The following is a 20942-nucleotide window of genomic DNA, read 5'->3' on the forward strand; positions in this document are numbered from 1 at the left end:
AACCTGTTGCTTTCTCACACACACACATGTTAAACCTTTGCTTTCAAAGTTGCTGAGTAAAGAACACGTAAAATTACTTTGAAAATTTGTCTAGAAAAGTCCTAATAAACTACTTTGAATATCCCACAAAGAGAAAATAATTAAAAAATGATTAACACTGTTCATAGTTGTTAAGTTTCTACTTTCATTGCAACTTTTCACAGAACTATATGTCCAAATACTGGAAAAATGATAATTCACAAAGTGCAGAATAATAATCTTTATCTTAGCAGCAACTCAGGATCAAAATGCCCTAATTCACACAACAGTTCATGAGTAGAAGCACGTATGGTACATTCTTGCATGCGCATATCAAAGACAAAAACCATTGTTCGTCTGCATCTTGATCTCAAATATCCTCTTTCAAAAAGTGATCTTGATTTCATATACTATAGGGGAAACACAATTGTTAGAATCTCTATTTCAACAACTCTACAAACCCCTCCAGCAATCCTCTTTGAACTCTTCATCTGTTGAGTTTGTCTTAGATTCTTCTCTTTACTTCAGATTACACTTTCCATTTTTCATTCGATCTTGACAGCGCGGTAAATGTGGCAAACAAATATGAAGGAAGCACGAAAACTGATTGTACCGAGCATCAAGAAAAATGCATAGCACAAGCAAGCATTATAGCCCAAAAAGAACGATAGTTGCAAAAGACCACTCATGCTTGACCTAGCATAAAAGTAGAAGCAATAGCCGAACATGAAAATGGCAGTTGAGGCCCCACGCAAAATAGAGCTGCATCAAACAGTAAAATTAATGTCAAATACACAAATAAAAAAATAATGTTACGATATAATAACTCTACTTATGAAAGAGAAGCTACAAGCTTCCTTCGCTAGCAATGCAGGGGTCACCCACAAGAAAAGAGTAGCAAAGCAAGCAGCTGAGATCATATGAAAACAGCATATATGCATACCAACATATGTACACAAAGGTCTAGGCATGTAAGTGTGTGCGAAGGCATATGTACCAGGTATATGGCAATACTTGTGCATGAAATTTGTAAGAGGACATACCTCCACCACCATTCATGGTCTTCCACAGAAAGCTGTACGTATGTCATTCCGATACTCAAGATTGCAGTGAGTATAGCAAGCATGATGAAGGTGAAAACTAAAATGCTGGGAAGAGTTGAAATTTTGTAGCCCCACAAACTTGCATACAAGTGGTGCAACTCAAGGACAATTGCACTAAAAGATAAGAAACCCCCAAGAAACATTTGGCAAGGTGTTCTCCTGTACCATGCCAATGGTGGTATTTCTCTTGCATATCTTTTTGTAACGGTAGGTGGTTGAAATTCAGACCTAAAAATATACCCAATCAACCCTCCCAAGGCAAGCAATGGGATGGTGACAAAGATGTATACAAGAAAAATTACTACAATAGAGCCAAATGGAAGAGCAGCTGTGGACCCATAAGATGCCGCAATAATATTAAGAATTGACAGTATCACAAAAACTGGACCAAGATAGAGAATCCCAGTCAGAAGAACGCTCCTTTCCTGATATTTTACATAGTTTGTGTCATTAAACAGGGTAAAAGTGAAAAACAAATGAGGAAGTGCTCTGAAAGGATCATCAAAAAAGAAAAATACCCATCCAGTTATGGCAAACTGACTGTGGGAGGAAGCTGCAGTATATCCACCAATAACAGATGTAAGAGTATATATGAAAATGAGAGAAGTGCACAGAACTCCACGATTGTAGGGATAGAGAACACCAAGAAATGCTAGAAGAAATAAGAAGCCTACCCTGAAAGAAAAGACCAACATAAGAGGGAAAACAGTGAAAACCTGTCACTTTTAACCACATGCAAAAGTCACACAACATCACGTAAACAGCATCCATAATTGGCATATCTAGGTAAAGCCCCATGCATCCACCTACAGACCACATATTCACCCGTACTCAAACTATTTAGAAAATTGCATACAAAAAGAGGAGTATATGGAATATCTAGCAAAAATAAAGAATAAACACCATTATTCACTTCATGAGAAAAAAACAACAATTCATGATTCCTTATCTGCAGGAAGGCACAGCAATTGATGAGAGAAATGGGGGACAAATCAATAGGTAAACAACTCCCGTGCATAAGTCTACCGCAGTGACCGGGGTTAGGGACAAACCGTATGTACGCAGACCTCACCTCCACCTATGTAGAGAGGTTGTTCCTAGAAATTGAACCTATGACCTCTAGGTTACACTCTTACAACTCTACTACTGAATCACATGCTCAAATGTGGGGGCACAAATCAATAGTGACAAAATTATACTGATCAATGAAATGAAATTCTAAGGGACCTTAAAAATAGTTCCAGTCTGCAGGAATAAAGAAACCTTATTAAAACCAAGGGGAAGAAAACACATAAGATATCTGTTTTGAGTTTTCACAAAAAAAAATTATGCTATTGCATCAAGGAAATAGCCAGAACTATTTGCAGTTGCTTACAGGGTCAATATTTGAGTACCAGTGCCCAAGAATGCACAAAACAAAGATATGTTTTGTGGATGTCTGAAAACATCGCCATGAATGTATTTCCAACCAACTTCTTTCTCTCCTATTTCTTCTTCTTCTCCACTTGAACACCTGCAAAACACACGAAGAACACAAGCAAATGATTTGAACAAGGTGTGTCAAAGCTCTGATTAATCAGATAATGAAACCATAATAGAGCATATGATTACTTTCTGAGATCATTCTTGAGACGCCGCATGAAAAGAACCGTAAGTAGTCCCGTCAAGAGCACAACAATCACAATTGAGTTGATGAATGAGAGCCAATGAACCTGCTGGTGGATTGGCAGCAAGGATGCCCTTGAATATTTGTCCATCCTGGATTGAAACTGAGTTGAGGTTGCATTCCAGATAACTGAATAACTGAACTTCACATTTATTTCAATGTCTTGAGTGATATCCACAGCATGATTAGGGTCACTGAAAGCATTAATCTCTATGACCTGGTTTCCGTTGTAAAGAACATCAAACTGTATGTGAGTGAAAAGATAGTACTTGTGCACTTTCTCCTCGGTGATCCAGCTTTGCTCTTCCACTTTTCCAATAAAACCCCACAATGGAAGATCATCATAGTACATTTGGAAGTAAAAATCATTGGAGACAGCATCCCTGAACTTTGCAACTTCATGTCCCTGAAGATTCTTCTCGCACAAGATTTCATCGGTTTTGTCCTTCCAGAATTGTAAATCATATAAAGCATTGGCCAAACAATCTCCATTTAGGACTTCCCCCAGAGATTCTTTCTTCTGGATTATGGGATCTGCAAGGCATAGTTAGCTTGAATATTGCAATAGATGAAAACCCCATCCCTCCCAAACATCTACTTATAGTAGTCCATTAAATGTCGTTCACATTAAATGTTCGAGGACACAAAGCATTCAATGTCTAGACAGCATTGTGCTCCTGACTTCATCAGAGTATTAAACTTTGCTGGAAACGTTGACCAGCCAAAAAACCTCAATGAAAATGATAGCGTAAATAGAACACAAAATTTCAACCAGACAGATTTTAAAGGTGACCCACGAACCGGAAGCTTTCAAATTCCTAACATTGTTTACTCACTGGACAACTAGCAAAAAACAAAGAATTACCATTCTTCCTATCAAAATCTCAATTATTTCTTTCCCACAATTAGCGCTCCATCGTCAAAAAGGTGGTAATGAACCTAAAAAAGCTAACCTGGATGGCAGAATGGCAAGTCATAGAATTGGTAGGTCTCACTGCAAGAGAAATAACAATCCCAAAAGGAAAGAAGAATTAAGACTTGAAAGTCAATCAAAATTGCCCATAAGAAAAGAACATGATATATCGCTTCAAAATTTCACCTTTAACAACGAATTGGTGAACTATTTCAATGTCGTAATCGTTCATAAAATACCCATCCACTAATAACAATTTATTGACCAATCGAAGAATACAAGCGACACTAAGAACTCAAAGCCCCATAATGAAGAAAACGAATGCTGAGAAAGAAAACCCAAATCATATTTGATCGCAAACTAGTAGGTGCCTAGGTTTGCCATGGAGATGAAAGGATATTTTACCTGGGATTGTGCAAGGGCCCTACTTTATTGACGAATAAGGGTACACGATCTCCCGCATTGTAAAGATGGTCATTCGGGGACGACGTAGCAGATCCGAGCGAGAGTAATGATATGAAGAGTACGAGAAGCAGACTCATTTTTCAGGGAAAAAGCTCGGCGAGAGAGAGTCAACTATCATTTGGAGAAGAAAGTCCTAATGCGCACCGTTTTAAATATTAGTAGTAAACTATTGGAATAACAAAAATTACAGCAATTATTTTTGGGTTAATTGCACTTTTGCACACCGAAAAATGATGCTTGTTTCAATTTGCACACTGAATGTCAGATTGTTTCAATGTCATAACCGAAAAATGAAATTGTGTCAAATAAGTCACTCAGTCAGGTTTTACAATATTTGGACAATCAAATTACATACGTGGTAGTCTGACCGTTAAATGCATTTTTTATGTGAAAAACAAATTGCATATGGAAATTACATGTCACATACAAATGAGCTAGTGACAAGTGACAATTTAAATTAATATTCAACCTAAAAATATCCACCTTCATCTCTCTCCCTCTCTCGCCTCTCTCAGCTCTCTGCAACTGGATTTCTAGCAACGAGTCTCATGCTTTAGACCCTCTTTGCAAAAACACAAGATGGATCACATGTCCAGTACTACTTTACTTGTTAACAACAATATATGAGATTGAAGATGACCTAGTTAGCTTTTTTGTTCCTTTTGGGTCAACCCCAAAACAACCATTCATCTTCCTCACCTTCCAAGTTCGATTCTTGAAATTTGCGAGGAAATTGGCTTGCAGACATATATCTGTGCAAGAGATCTCTGGATAAATTGGACATTTGCTTGGACAAATGGTGAGAGACACTTGTTTTTGATTCCTCAGCTTGTGCCATTGACAAAAAAAGGGAGATTCCACAAAATACAAAAAGAGTAACAAAGCAAAGGCATGGGTCTTTCTCATGAAGATGTGAAGCCATAAGTAGAGGCATGGGTTTTCATCACGATTTCTTCATAAGCGCAGGTAGGGGACCTTGAGTTGGACTTTCATGGTGGCCTCCTCTTTGGCTTAGGGTTAGAGATCTTAAACCTCTATCATTTTAAAAAATATATTTTCCACCGTTAACACTATTTATCACGACGTTAAACATATCATCACGTATTTAACTGTTAGACTGTCACGTATGCAATTTGATTGCTCAAATGTTGTAAAACATGACCGAGTGACTTATTTGACACAATTTCATATTTTGGTTATGAAATTAAAACAATTTAACCTTCAGTGTACAAATTGAAACAAATACCATCTTTCAATATGTAAAAGTGCAATTTACCCAATTATTTTTCCCTTTAGGTTACCGCCTCTGCCTTACTGGGTAGGTCTATGCCCAGTACCCGTTCGATTCAAATGGTGGATTTGGGCGTGGATGATGGACCCACTATCATTTCCCCAACTCTAATCATCATCGCTTCTCTGTAAACACTTATTCGTCATTACAATCTCTCCAAGGGTGGCGGATCTTCACTTGACTCACTCCTTTGTCTCCCTTATGTGATTCTCCAGTGGAGCTTTGCTCATTCCCTGTCTTTTTGATGTTTGGTAAGATCCTTGCGATATTCTGATCATTCCTTTTGATAATCACTGTGATTCTCGGTTTCTCTGGTTGCTTTTCCTGGTTTCTTTAAAGGTGACTTGCTATTAAATCTTGTGCTTAAAAGGTTTTTTTTTCCCCTTTTCTTTTTACATAAGATTGTTGACTACTCGCTACCCGATTAGCGATTTGGGGTTTGATGGGTTTGCATATTGATTTTGGATTGAGATCTTGCTGGGGTGTTGGCATTTGAGTCAAGATTTGCTTTTTCTTTGTAGAGTTTTTTTTGGCTCTGGATTTTTGTTTGTGTTGAATGATTTTAATAGACTGTGAACATTCTTGGTAGTATTTGGAATATTATACTTGTGTTTATGCCTAAGATTTCTTTGATAATTTGCTTATTTAGTTTGAAGATCTGTTTAAATTTTTGTTTGATGCTTTTCATCGAGGGTAGCTCTCGTGTTTGTGGATTGAATTAAACTTCTTTCATTATTGCAGGAATTTTTTTTCTCCACAATGGCCTCCATTGTTCATGTTGAACTGTGAGGGATTCATTCTCATTTTCTTCTTTTATCGAGGACCTTCTCAAGTTTTTTGGTGGTCTTTTGTGAGAATCTATATACTGAATACTAGGGCCTCATGGTTCTTGTGTGATGGAGAACCTTCCTGTTGAATTCATTGGGAACATACTGTCTCGGCTTGGAGGTGCCCGAGATATTGTGATAGCCTCTGCAACATGTAAAAAATGGAGAGAGGCTTACTGCCGAAGCCTTCATACACTTTCTTTCAATTCTAATGATTGGTCAGGTTATCATGATCTCACAGCTAGCCGTATAGAAATATTGATCACTCGAACAATATTCCAGACCACAGGTTTGCAAGGCCTCTCGATTTTAATGGATGATGTTGATGAGTTTTCGGCTTCAACGGTTATCGCATGGCTCATGTACACCCGACAAACCTTGAGACGTTTGATCTATAATGTTCAAACTACTCCAAATGTAAACATTCTCGAGATTTGTGGGAGGCAGAAGCTGGAGATGTTGGAGCTGTCACGCAATTCAATCACTGGGGTTGAACCTAATTTTCAGCGATTCCCTTGCTTGAAATCCCTTTCTTTGAGTTATGTCAGTGTTTCAGCATTGGATTTAAGTCTTTTGCTCACTGCGTGCCCAAAGGTTGAGATTGTGGAACTCATAAGCCCAGAGATAGCAGTTTCAGATGCACAAGTGACAGTTGAACTGAGTAGTCCAACTTTAAAGAGTATTTATGTTGAAGCAATCAGTTTGGACAAGTTCATATTGGAGGCCGACAATATTGAGTTTTTGCATTTGAAGGATTGTACCCTTGAACTTTTTGAGCTTATTGGAAAGGGGACCTTGAAACATTTCAAGATTGATGAAGTAAGTGTCATACATCTTGATGTCGGTGATGCTGCTGATAATCTTGAGGTTGTGGAAATCAGCAACTTCACTATTATCTGGCCAAAGTTCTACCAAATGATCTCAAAATCTGCCAAGTTAAGGACTCTCCGGCTTTGGGACGTTGTATTTGATGTTGAGGATGAGATTGTGGATTTGGAAACAATTGCTGTCTGTTTTCCTCAACTGAGCCATCTCTCATTGAGCTATGACTTGAGAGATGGTGTGCTTCACTATGGTTTGCAAGGCTCTTCCAGCTTGGAGAATGTGACAGTGTTGGAGCTTGGATGGACTGTGATTAACGATCTTTTCTCAGATTGGGTCGAGGGGCATCTGAAACGTTGCCCAAATGTTAAGAAGTTGATCATTCATGGGGTTGTTTCAGAGGCCAAAACCCATGAAGAATGCCAGACATTGGCCGATTTTACCTCATCAATTGTTCAGATCATGAGGCGATACATGCAAGTAGATGTGCAATTTGAGTTTGAGTAGACATTCTGGCAATGCAATGGTTGAAGTGCAAGCTTTATTTCACAGTATGAAATTGTTCTGTAAGCATGCTTGCAGGTAAATTACTGCTCGTATGGCTTGACATTCTTTTCAAAGTGCTCTGGAAATTATTAATGAAGTCTCTGCTTTTGAACTGAGACGGTAATTGCATAACCTTAGAAATGCCCCCCCCCCCCTCTTGCTAAACTGGGAAGACCCTAGCCCAACGATCACTCTCTGTGATCCCTTGGCCAGTTTTAAGCCCGGGCCTGACTGTCATAGGTCATAGCTAGCACTATGATGACAGACACTTTACATCGGGCTGAAGCCCGTGCGGGTAAGTGGGTTGCGAAACTCATAGAACTAGGGAACCCTTGAAAATATCCCAGTTAGTTTCGAACACTCGACCTCAGGCATCTTTTAATCCTTAAGTCTTGAGAGGTAGGTAACTAACCAGGCTATCCCCTACTGTTTGCCCTTTAGACCCTATGACATGAAATCATAAATTGAACACCATTCACTAATATGACCAAAGGCCAATTAGAATCAATCTTTTATTGTAAAAACATGGTCAAAATCCAAACTATGCCTCATAACACAGACAGAGAATTGTGATAGGTTGACAATCACTGAAAGATTTCACCAAATCCTATGGACATAAATCCAAATAAGAGTTTTTATTACATAGCAAGGCCTAAATTTCTTGGGTTAAGGTTATGATGATGACAAAAACCAAAAACAGGGGGAAAAAAAGCCTCAGGAGGGGAAAAAAATTCATAAATGGAGAGAGAGGTCAAGCTTTGAATCTCTATTCTTTTCATTATTGTGGTGATTATTCATCACGGCTACATGTTCTCCTCCACTTTTGAAGCCAGTGCTGCATCTTCTGCTGCTCTGCCAATTCAAGAAACTTTGCTGGTCTTGATGATCAACTTGGTTATACCAAGTGTAGCTTGGACCTCCATAAAGCACTACATTCTCAAACCTGGCTGCACCACAGTTTGGTCCGAAAGGCTGATTAGGGAAGTTATTGAGGCTAGCTGCATGAGCAGTTATACACATTGGAGGCTGTAGAAGGCCCAAGTGATGATTTGGAGCAAACACCAGTGATGGTGGTGTTGGTGCATACTCAGATGCCCTTTTAGCCTTTCTTGCAGCTGTTCTTTCCTTCTTGTGAGCATTTTGATGGCCTCCAAGTGCTTGAGAGCTGTAGAACTTTCTTGAACAGAACAAGCAAGGAAAAACCCTTCTTGATTGATCATCAACATCATTGGTTTCCTTGTGATCCTCCATTTGTGCCTGTAACAAAGAATGAATGAAGGATGCTGCTGTATATAGAGTTCAGAAGCTTCTGAGTGTTGGAAAATGTGAAGGGTCTGTGAGTGTAATTATGGAAATACAATGGTTCAGAACAAAGAGACTGGTATGGGCTTTGGAAACTGACTGGTGAGAAAAAGGGGATGCCAGGATTGGGAAAAGGAATCTCTCTCTCTTCTTTTTTCTGACAGTAATAACCAGTTTCATGATCAATTGGGTTTCTTTCTCTTTAAATCCAACTTAGTGTCTTTTGTCAGTGACTTAAATTGTAAGTTTATATGCTGAACTGCTCTTCCTTCCTGTAATCTAGTGTCTTACAATACCCAATGAGAGGCAGTTTTGACCTCCTAAAGCATTTATTAATCAAGGTCTAGATTGATTGGTGCCTTATTTGTGAAACTTAAGGACACCTGACCCATATGAGCTGCAGAGTAAAGTAAATGCAACTACCAAGTGGGGGACACTGACATGAGCTTTTAAGTTACCTAATCCTTCCACATTGGCCATTGGGGATCACAAACCTGATCGTTGAAAGCTTTAGCTATTCTGACACGTCTGACTTCCACTTCCTCTCTCTCTCTCTGCTCTGCTCTGCTCTCTCTGCCATGCAAATGGCTACTCCTGCTCTTTCTCTGAGTGGTGGTGATGGGGCTAACATCAGCTAGTCCTGCATTCTTCACCTCCAAATCCCATACAATTTGTCCCTTTTTAACCCAATTCCCTCATTATACTCCCAAGTAAAAGAATACAATGCTCACTTTTTACTACCAGGAATTGAATTTATTTGCATCCATGGGTACCTGTATCATCCCCTGTGTTAATGTGCCCAACTAAGCAGAGGATTCAAGATCCTTTGAAAGTCTTCCAACTTTCCAATCTATTGGTACTGTAGGGATTGAAATTAACTCCAATCTAAAACCCACTCCAATTTTTACCAGTGGTTTCAAAACAATCATGGCAACGATTTTCATATTTAAATGAAAGAGGAGAAAAAATATTTTTGTCCACATACCCACCTCCAGTAGGTTCAATTCGGGCAAACATCATGATTCAACATCAACAGAAGTGTCAATTAAGTCTCCGTAACAGCCTCTCTCTCTCTCTCTAAAAAATTCTCTTTCTAAAAAGCTCTTTCTTTTTCAATGCCAGTGCGGGATTCTACTTTATTTTTACAGCCTTCAGATGAATAATAAAATGTACATACACTACAATTCCGGGAAGCATTCCCTGGCAGAGGACTCTACTAATGAAAAGAAGTAACCACATTCTTGTTAGTAAGGAAGAACCTTTCGAAATACAATGCTGTAACTGGATATGCATTGGCCAAAACAGGAACGTGGAAGGGCAAGAAGGCAAAAATGTGTGATTCAGGAACAACCAAAACACCTACTAAAGGAGAAAAAGCTTGAAGGTTCTGGTGAAGCCTCACGCTCTGGCTTTTTGTGAGGAAGCTGCTTAAAGAAAGCTTTCACTGCTCCATTTACCCCGTCTTCTTTCTCCATGGCCTTGGCAAGTTCAACTGAGCGCTTCTTCACCTGGAATGGCTCAAAGGTTAGTATCTCTCCTGCTTTTCATTGTGATTGAAGAGTTCCTAAAGTACAAGACATACTTTTGCAGCCAAGTTCAAATATCTGGATTCCTTTGGTATTAACTTTTAACTTGTACACTTCAAAAAAAGACTGAATTCTATAATTTCTGTAAGGCTGAATCAAACACCTAGCACTACCTTTTACAGACACACACCAGCAATTGCGTGATAACAGCTCTTGTGACAAGTTCAGAGAACAGACGACTTTCCAATCTTTTCATGATGTATTGTGGTTTCAGAGATTAAGCAAAATGAAAATTTTAATTCCTAGTTCACGAAGGTGTGCCAAACTTATCCTACTCTTGACTTGGAAAATATTAATTTTCCCTCAAATCGAACATTTTTTGAAATTCAAAAATACCTCAGGATCTAGCATAAACTTTATGGCCTCAACCAACTTGGGAAGTGAAAACTCATCAACTGGGATGGGTGGAGGGCCTACACGTCTGTCATGGACTCGATCTCCCCAGAAAGGTTGGTCGCCAAAGAAAGGTACAACAGTTGTTGGGCACTATATTGCAAAAAAGATGGTGATCAATGATAAAGACAGAATACATCTTGCACATTAATGAAATTCCAGCAAGAGTAAGCTTTGCGACCATTACCGCTGCTCTAAGACCAGCTGCCGTCGTTCCAGCACCACCATGATGAACCTGAAATCAGAGTGCTGTCAAATAACAGCATACAATCCGATAAAAATAGAGAAATAGTTTTGATGCATAAATCAAATGCTGCACCATCCAAGCAAAGCAGCAGTGAATAATACTAATCTGTCATCTCAAAAGTATAATTTCAATATCATTCATTCTAAAAGTTTCATGTGTTGTAAGCAATCCATAAACAAGTAACTTTTTTTTGTTCCCCGAGAAGAAACAAGCATAACTGACACCAAGCATGCTAACAGCGAACTGGAAAACTAAAAAAACAGGCTAATGAAACAGATCTGCTTGCTTTTGGAGGGACATACACGACATACTTTCAAAGGACAAATCATAAATCTATGAGTCAATGAGCAGATGTGGGGAGAAAAAGAACGATTTTAATTCCTTTCCAAATAATTCATTAACAGAGCAACTATTGATAGCAAAATTCGCGTGGGCAATTGTGTGTTTTGACAGTTATCAGACGCATAGATTCTCCATTTGCCAATGTGTCCAACAAGCAGCACTTTGGACAGTTATACTTCCCATGGAACCTGATCTTACGATAGGAACTCAGCCTTAAACCAACAAAAGGAAGTGGCATTATCTCTCATGCTGAAGAACCCAAGCATCTTCAAAACCACAAGCTCTTTGTTCGGAACAAGAAGGACCAGGGACACTCCCACAAGTACATTGATAAAACTTTCCTACGCCATGCCTACCATGACATACTTGAGTTGCAGAGAACATGGAGTAGGTCTCCCCAATGGAAAAGATATGTGGAAAAATCACCAACAATAGACAGTGAACAAGCTTGAGTTGGCACGCCCTAAGAATTAAACCAAACAGCACAACCTTCCTACAGACCATGAAAGTAGGCATATGCTTGTATGTCTATCTTCAAATTCAGGTATTGGCATGGCTTTCCAGAACTTGCGAACTACAATCTAAATGGAGCAATGCATAAAATAGGCACAACAACCCTTTTGATCCAAGCCTCCTCTATTTTAAGACAATTGATTAACAATGTATGAAAGAACAGGACAAAAGATGTTGACATTGATATTTAACATAAAAAGAAATTACACTGCTTCCTATTTTGACAGACTAATCTATTAGGAAATAGCAATTTAACGTAAAAAAAATTACGCTGCTTCCTCTTTTGGCAGACTAATCTATTAGGAATTAGCAATAGTTGGTAGCATTACAATAAGCTTCTAATCGTCAACGTACGATATAACTGACTAACCCATGCGCATACAGGAACAACTGAAGACAAGGAATGTCGCTGGGCCAGAGCTGCAGTTTTCACTCCAAAAGCATGGCCCACACTGAAAGCTTAACATTTATATATGAGCTGCAGCAGGTTGGTCTAGGTGATATAAATAGCATATAAGCACAGGACCAGCACAAGAAGCACTAAACAGCCAGGTTGCAAGGGCCAGTTGACAATTGCTATTAATATGACAAACACATCATCGGATCTTTTCTTAAAAAAAGATGAATAAAGACAACTAAGAAACTAGTCTCACCACTGCTTTGCATTGTAAGAACAGCCAATCATGAGGGCAATTGTCCAATAAGTAAATGAAATCTTTTGGTTCTGCCACTGAGAAGAAATACAATTAAGGTGAATGATCAGCATGCACAATCACACACATGATACCCACTAAGAAAGGATATAGAAAATACAAAAGAAAAGGAAACAATAGATATTTCTACCAAAAACTGAAATTGTGTTGCCTAGAACTTACGATTACCAAGGCCACCCCACCCTTTGTTAATTATTCCCCTTTGTCCAGTTTGTTCTAATGCTTCAACAATGATCTGGGTCATCTTTTCCGGCTCTTGAACAGGCTGAGATATGAAAGAAGAAAGAAAGAACAGAACAGAAAAAAAAAGATAAAATCAAGCAAATCCATAGTAGCAGCACCAGTTGTGAAAGGCACAGATTCAGTTTAGATATAAGAACATCAGAAAATCATATCAGGAGGAGACTAATAAACTTCTCACAGAAAAGAAAGAACAATAATGGATTATGGGGTTGGTTTTAATGAACCCCCCACCCCCGACCAAAGAACAGTTATGAAATGTAAAGTAAACAAGATGGCTGCAAAACCATTTATTGTGTAATGAGAATGCTTAATCTAAACAAATAATAACTGCTGTGAGGAAAAGACAGTTAACTCATCAAACTCTTTACATAAGCTAATACAATTCGTAGACAGAATCCAAAAGATAGTTCTTTCTATCAAAACACACAATTATGATTTCAATTTTATTCTGATGTAAAAATGAAATTATGCCAAGTTTGTGTCCACGTGACACTTCATATTTCACAATTATACTGTTAAGTGACTATGCTGCAAACTATTTCTAGAGGAACATCATTCTGTGAGGAATTTTTTTAAAAAAAATCTCAAACTACACTCACACAAAAGAAGTTCACAAGTTGAAGCAAATTCGGTAAGCTAGCTTCAAGTGTTAAAAATAGTGAGGAAGGAGGAGGGGAGAGAGAGAGAGAGAGTAGACTCACAAGGCTACCAAATCCAATATAGATAGGCTCTGTACCAGCTTCAAGCCATTTGACAAGTGATTCAGGGGGTTTATAATTTGATGCAAGATCAAGGAAGCAAAATCCAACCACATCAATCTTAGGTCCCCAATCTGCACATCAAGCAATAATAAGAAGTATGGAAACTAGCCCACACAATAAAGATTATGCCTGCTCATTTCAGGGCAAAGCTGCGTATAAGTTTTAGCACAATCCTGCATATCCATTCTGACAACAGAACATTGAACATTAAGAGCGTGATTGATGACTGATGAGATTCAAAGAAAGAATGTACTATCAGAATCCAAAGCAACCACCTTTAGGTTTTGGAACGAGGTGAGGGCTCCATATATATCCATGGGGCACATCAGAAACAGATCCTTGTGAACCACTAAGATATGTAACAGGCCGTAGTTTCAGCTTTTTTTTTCTAACATCATTTATCATGTCCCGTATTCCCAGCCATATCAATGAATCAACTATTTGGTATGACAACTACAAAAAAGAAACATGGTCAAAATTCAATTGGAAAGAACTAAGAAACGGAAGAAAAAACCATGATGCTCAGTCGAGCAAGATGGGCTCACACGATATCCGGCAGGCTGCTTGACACGGGACAAAGGATGCGGGAATTTGCTAGTAGGTCTGGCGCAGAAACGAAAAAAAATATGTTGAATTCAGCATTTCTCACTAAACCATATATATATTAAGGAATGACAAGAAAAAATGCGTAAACATTAATGAATGATAAATAATGAAGAAAAAAGCACAAATCTAAAACTGCAAATTGTAATTTGTAAGACAATAAAGTAACAATTGACTCAGATAGATTACATTACCCAGACAAGACTTACGTCCATGGCATTGTGAAAAATATATGAATGGGAACTTGTAGTGCCTCTGCCACATGGGTATGCCCTAGAAAGTACTTAACAAAGGTTAGCAATAGGATATCCGACACGCCAACACAGACATGTCTGATTAAATGAACATTTCCATGTAAGAAACAACCAAAAAATGTGAATTATCAAAACATTCTACTGAAACTAATTGCACTGTGAAATAATGAATAATGAACAACATTCTATTGAAACTAATTGCACTGGGAAATAATGAACAATATAATATTCAGACTCAGGTGGCATAACACAATAAACAATCAAAAACATTCATACTGCTGAGAGCATGGATCACACAAATCTTCGTGATGTTAAAACTAATGCTTTTCATAACCAGAATACAAAGCCACAGCAATAGTTGGAATCCACTATGTGGATTCTATTTCGCCATTGCGATCCTGTCGAAAACTATGCTCAACACTAATCTTAAAGCTCTGCTTTCAAAGGTGATACACTATGACTCAGGAAGTGATATAGGATTTTCATTAACATCGAAAGACAGTCTCACTCATCCTCACATCTCTAAAGAAATTCATCTAATTGACTACTCTTTGCATTAGCTTTACAATTTATTTCAAGTTTTACAGCATGTGAATCACTTCACTTACGCGGATGGTAAATATTACAAATAGAGACTCCAAATCCTTGTAATAAGGTCCCATCCTTTTAAAATGCTAGAATTGAGTGGTGTAGGATGAAAGAAGTAAAGAGACAAACTTTGAATTTGAAGTATTTCCACTTTTAACGTATTTTATTTTCATATGATACTAATGAAGACATGGAAATGCCCATCACTTTCTTTTTTTTTTCTTTCCTTTTTCAGCTTTCTAGAATTATTTTCCAAAAACAGACATACTTCAACAGATTAAGTGCAAGAAAACTTTAACAATCAATGGTCGACAACATCGCACAAATTTCAAGGCCACAAACACCTTACCGTACGCTGGAGGATTGGCTATTATTGCATCTGCCTTAAAAGGGATACCCGAATCCAGATCAGGGTCTTTGCAAGCAGGAAGTAAAGAGTATATAATTTCCTTCATTTGATTTCGTTGAGCAGGTATCTCAGAAGGCCCGGACGGTAAGAAGCCTTTATTTTTTACCATATCTGGAAAGAAATAAATTACTGAGAAGTTAAGAGTAGAAATGCATAATCAGCTTGCAAAAATTCGATTCAGACACATCTATAACGACACAATGACAACAAATGCTGCATGTTGGAAAAGTTCGGCTAGCAAAACTGAGCATTGTTCGACTCACCACCCTGTCTTACTCAAAAACAAGAATCAGAGACAGATAACGGGTACTGCATGTAATTGCTATGAGCCTATGATAGTCAATCATAAGGAAACAAAAAACACCTGGTGCACACGGCTTCCTTAGTGCTAAAACAGAAAAGAAGTGAGATCAACCAGAAACTTCTAGAATAAAGGCAAAGAAAGCCACGTACATTCAGCAAGAATTTTCGGATCTCCGCCTAGAGGATAAAACTCGAGCCCAGCAGTCAAGACAAACTCCTTAAAATTTGAATGAGTGGCTAGTCTAACACGATGTCCATAATCCTGCATGCAAATATCCTTGTAAAAGCTCTTACCAAACCGCAATTGAAATTATATTCGTAAACTTCATTTTTCCTCATTTATCAGCAATAAGCATAATTTTTTTACGTGATACAAGCAATGAAAAGCAAAGAGCACCAGCTTAATGCTTCAAAGCTTCTTTAAATTACAAAGAACTCCGCCGGTATACTAATAAAAACAAAAATACATATATGCATAAATTGGGCATATGTCATCAATAAATGTGTTCATCCATATACAAATATACGATATTGAAATGAGTTATTTCAGTTCAATAAATGCATTCACCACAATTAAAACCCTATTACAGTATCAAGATTTTATATAAGAATAGCCAAGATTTTCTCTAGCAGGAACCTGGTTGGCAAGCAAGAATAAAAATTATATTGATTGGATATGAGTTATTGACTTTGATGAGGAGGACGATGATGACACGAGTTTATGTAAGTATATACAACCAGAATTAAAACCTGTTCATCTAAAGAAACTGCCCTGAAACGCCTTAACCTAGCTTTTAAATTGAATGGATCTAACTTATTGACTGAAACAATTTTATCATCATCAGCCATCCCATCCCACCACTTAAGCAACAGCCCCAAGCACGCAAGATATATTGCAATGAAGTTCTATATTTGGAAACATTGAAAATCACCATTCTATAAGCAAAAAGGATCTAAACTCTAAAGCCTTCCTTTTCTCTATCTTCAATTTGGATGTTGCAAAAATTATTTGATAAAAGATATACAGAATGCTCAATGTGGCAATAAAACCTTAGGCTCCACTTTTGCAGTAGAAAGATATTTTCTACTGTGGACAAGATTTTCAATACTAAAGTAATGTACCCTTTCGTTTGAAGCAAGGAAATATTGGCATTTTCTTGCAACTTCTCAATAAAGAGTGTAAATAATTACAAATATCAGCAACAGCAGGACAGCCAATGATGATTAATAGTGATCAAAGGGGGTGGGGTAAATAGTAAGGGCTGCAACTGACTCAAAAGTCTGCGTCCATCTGCAAGAACAAATTCTAAATGGATAAATAAATACAGGTTTTGCAAATAGATTTCGGGCCCGTTTGGTAGGGATTTTTTACAAACATTTATACTGCTTACTAGTATACATGCTTGTACCCATCCAAACACCATTTTTCATGCACGTACTCCGAGAGCTTTTCAGTAGCATAATATTGTCTTTTTCAAATGCTACAATTTTGAAGCATTTTTGTAGCATTTTGATATTAATGTCTATTTTGTCCCTTGTATTTGGTTGTTATTCCAACTATACCCCAATCCATTTTCAAGTCAACAAGAACACGATCTTGTTTTCTTCAAGTCTTGAGCCGTACTAAGAGTTTTTCGTTGAGACGACAACCGGCCATTCGATCACCGGCCACTCCAATCGATCCCGACCAACAAAGCAATTCTCTCTCTTTACCCATCTTCTTCCTCTTCTTCTCTCTTCCTTAACTCTCTCTTCCTCATTACCCGTCCTCTTCCTTTCTTCTCTTCACCCATCTCGTCCCGGTCGGCATCTCTTCCAGCTCGTCCAGGTGTTCAATTTGTAGAGGAATCTTGAGGTGGTGGCCACGTGTTACAATGATTTACGTTAATTATTCTTTTGTTAATAATTCTTTAATTATTCTATGTTTAAATAATTCTTTAATTACTCTTTAAATAATTATTTAATTATTAATTCCTCAATAAATTCTTTAATTATTATGTTTAAGATAATACCCCTACACGTAATTTGTCACAATATGCTACACAATATAAATGTTACCAGTAAAAGTTCAACCAAACACTATCAAGCATTCATGCAGCATATCTGCTACTAAAATTGTCTAGCATTTCTGCTACCACCATTTCTGCTAGCATATCTGCTACTTTGCAAATGCTTTACCAAACTAGGCCGAATCTAAATTACCTGGAGGCGTTTTCCAATCGCGACAAATGGCTGAACATCTCCACGGGTACCAACAATGAGCATTACTATTTGAAGTGGCGGTATATATCGAAGGTCTGTCGCATCAAGAGGTTCATCACTAACAACTTCATTATATACATCCTCAGATCCAGTACCAAGAACTCGGGGCTCGACATCTCCTGGAACCTCAAATTCCACAGTTCCATCATCCTTCACAGTAGCTATTCTTTTCAACAATTTCAGCTGCAAGGATTATGGAAGGAGAAATTAGAGCCCTAGGCACAAAGGCACAATAGGTAAGTTGCAAAGCTATATAACATCACTTATCAAGGAAACCAATTCTTATAAAATGACAATTATGACAACCATTATGCCATAAAGACAACAAGAAAATAGTGATGAGAAAATATTTGATACTTTTCACACTACTAGATTTTCGCGATGTCAACCAACAACAGAACTAGCTAACCATGGGGGGAATGTTGACATCACAAGATGAAAAATAGATCATTCTTCAAAACCTGCTAATACACACAAAATGCAGACTCAACTAAGGATTATATCCTAAGGTGATCAAATTAACTTTGATAATGTGAAACCATAATCACAGGTCAAACAGTATAGCAGCAGAAACGTGACAGAAACATAAACTTTATAAGAGAAAGAAAAACAAAGCAAAAATCATAACATAGATGGTGAAGGTTAAAACCTTCTGCTGGACAGAAATCTTGTCATCAAAAATTTGGGCTGCCTCTTTAGCAAGTATATTGTGTCTCTGCCTCTCTGTTTTTGCTTTTTCTAACTTATGCTGACTCGAAGTTCCTACTGATTTCTCAACACTTGGCACATCCGTAGGCAAAGTATTTACTTCAGATGAAGTCCTGCCAGAAGTTCCTAAACAGAGAGAGATAAGAAAATAATATAAATACAAACCTGTGCATGTGCAACATTTATGGTAAGGGGTCCAAAAAGTCGATCCTGAATGCATATTATTCAAAAAAATGTTGCAATTACGTCATTTGACTACTCCCATATCAGTCTAATGAGTAATTGAAATTACCAACAAGACTAAGAACCAATTCCTAAGATAAAACTAGAAATTTCAGGTGACAAATTGCAAGCGACAAAGGTTCAAGAAGTGGGAGAGATATTCCGAGTAAAATTGCAGAAGACCACAGCCCTATCATCGTCAGTAAGCTAGGACCATGATGAAGAATGAAGATGCATATGCAATACTGCAATAGTCATTTTGATGCACCACACATGAGGTGTTTAAGGATTAGTTTTGCAAATGGAAGCAATGGCAAAGTGAGAAGAACATTTCATTCATGTTTTTTCATCCCTCTTCCCCCCTAGAGGTGAAGGTAGGAAGGGGTGGGCAGCGTTTAAAGTCAAGAAATATTTATCTCCCCTCTCGCTTTTCCATGCCTCTAGTCATTTGAGATTCTTACTTACACAGTTACACCAAATCAACTACTGCAGTTTTCCCGACTCAAACTTTCACTCACTAAATTCTGATACCTCTATTGCATAAACTGTTAATTTAATGGGATTTTAAACAGCGAAAAAAGTTAAATTATTAAATTGTGCTATAGAATAGCAATCTCAACACCGGGATGTGATGTGAAAAATAAAATATAATATTCTTGAGAACAATTTGTGTAAAATAAGATGGTGCAGTATTACAGGTTCTTGCCACTACTCTTAGACCCTCCTATGATACAGAGAACTTACTACCAAAAGACGACGAGGAACCAGAAATATGGGGTAGTAGCGCACCCAACATTCTAGAAGTCCGACCGCCAAGCAAAAGCGACTCCATTGTTAATCTTACTAAAGTGTAACTCCTAGTAACCTATATCAGTCACTAGAGAGAACTATCATCACCTTCCTATCTCATTTGCAGAATTAATCCAATAAATCAAATAGGATGTTTTAAGCTAGAATAAAAGTTTGCATTAGACAATAGAAACTTCTTGAGAAATTATTTTGTTGAAAGCGATCACACCGTATAAGAAGAGTGTGAAAACTAACGAACTGAAAGAATGCAATTCCAATGGAAGCGTTGAACAAACCTGGAGAACCAGTGCCTCCGTTATTTACTAAACCAGCAGCAGCAGCAGCAGTAGCAGCAGCACTGGCCTCTATGCTCTCCAATTCCTTGCTATCACGGCCACTCCTGATTTCAACATCTACTCCCAACGAAACTTCGGCGGAACTTGATGAAGAAGAAGATGAACTCCGTCGTTTCATTGACGCCATCGCCGATACCTGGGAGTTTTCTTGCCGCTGCTGATCCAGATCTCCGACTGAGTTCGAAAAAGATTATGTGCCAGGGATTGCCGCAATTTACAGAAAGTAACAGATTCTGATTCTTCGAATCGAAAGCTCAAGAGAGAGAAGGCACGTTCGAAGGAGTTGGTGACGGGTCGGTACCGTGCTGGAGAATGGATTTCGAAATACCGGACACGTAGACGAACTGTCTGACAGTCTCAGTGACGCTGCACTTTCAAAAATTGCGGCCCGTTTGGTTGGCAACAAAGTTTCGCTAGAAAGGATCCTATTCCTAGGCGGATTAGGATTATAGGACTGTAAATAGTTCTGCTCGAGACCAAACGTCCGCAATTGTACACGTGTCATGCAATCTTCGCAGCCAACTCATTTGAGTTGGCAGATCAAAAAACGGTAAGTGAAAGTTTTTTTTAAAGTAAAAGATTATTCATTATCATGACAACCGGATTTCAGTACAAAACTCAAAAGTATATATATTTTATGCCTCCCCATGATTCAATATTCCTAAATGCGACATGATTTTTGTGCCAAAGATGCTAC

The 20942-nt window shown here is 38.1% G+C and overlaps 4 protein-coding genes across 4 annotated transcripts; 1 reads left to right on the forward strand and 3 right to left on the reverse strand.

The window, feature by feature from the left end:
• Positions 1 to 164: 164 nt before the first annotated feature.
• On the reverse strand, positions 165 to 4296 carry LOC119982663 (transmembrane 9 superfamily member 5-like). The gene is made up of 7 exons (XM_038826150.1): positions 4106 to 4296; positions 3741 to 3781; positions 2733 to 3321; positions 2497 to 2634; positions 1640 to 1796; positions 1062 to 1546; positions 165 to 780 (listed from the first exon to the last, which is right to left on the reverse strand). Exons 1-7 carry the CDS (start codon positions 4240 to 4242, stop codon positions 564 to 566), a joined length of 1764 nt encoding a protein of 587 aa, XP_038682078.1. The 5' UTR covers positions 4243 to 4296; the 3' UTR covers positions 165 to 563.
• Positions 4297 to 5462: 1166 nt separating this feature from the next.
• On the forward strand, positions 5463 to 7767 carry LOC120009106 (F-box/LRR-repeat protein At1g67190-like). Its single transcript, XM_038859570.1, has 2 exons — positions 5463 to 5707; positions 6198 to 7767. The coding sequence occupies exon 2, from the start codon at positions 6353 to 6355 to the stop codon at positions 7610 to 7612; it is 1260 nt and encodes a 419-aa protein (XP_038715498.1). The 5' UTR covers positions 5463 to 5707; positions 6198 to 6352; the 3' UTR covers positions 7613 to 7767.
• Positions 7768 to 7891: 124 nt separating this feature from the next.
• On the reverse strand, positions 7892 to 9572 carry LOC120009126 (protein LATE FLOWERING-like). The gene has a single exon (XM_038859592.1). The coding sequence runs from the start codon at positions 8900 to 8902 to the stop codon at positions 8384 to 8386; it is 519 nt and encodes a 172-aa protein (XP_038715520.1). The 5' UTR covers positions 8903 to 9572; the 3' UTR covers positions 7892 to 8383.
• Positions 9573 to 9898: 326 nt separating this feature from the next.
• Positions 9899 to 20649, reverse strand: LOC120009101 (sterol 3-beta-glucosyltransferase UGT80A2-like). The gene is made up of 14 exons (XM_038859559.1): positions 20186 to 20649; positions 18820 to 19004; positions 18111 to 18353; positions 16059 to 16170; positions 15546 to 15716; positions 14564 to 14627; positions 14297 to 14354; positions 14027 to 14204; positions 13692 to 13822; positions 12910 to 13012; positions 12688 to 12764; positions 11120 to 11167; positions 10876 to 11025; positions 9899 to 10461 (listed from the first exon to the last, which is right to left on the reverse strand). The coding sequence occupies exons 1-14, from the start codon at positions 20370 to 20372 to the stop codon at positions 10294 to 10296; spliced, it is 1875 nt and encodes a 624-aa protein (XP_038715487.1). The 5' UTR covers positions 20373 to 20649; the 3' UTR covers positions 9899 to 10293.
• Between the last annotated feature and the right edge of the window lie 293 nt (positions 20650 to 20942).

The sequence above is a fragment of the Tripterygium wilfordii genome, chromosome 2 (assembly GCF_013401445.1).
Source record: "Tripterygium wilfordii isolate XIE 37 chromosome 2, ASM1340144v1, whole genome shotgun sequence".
NCBI classification, from domain to species: Eukaryota; Viridiplantae; Streptophyta; class Magnoliopsida; order Celastrales; family Celastraceae; genus Tripterygium; species Tripterygium wilfordii.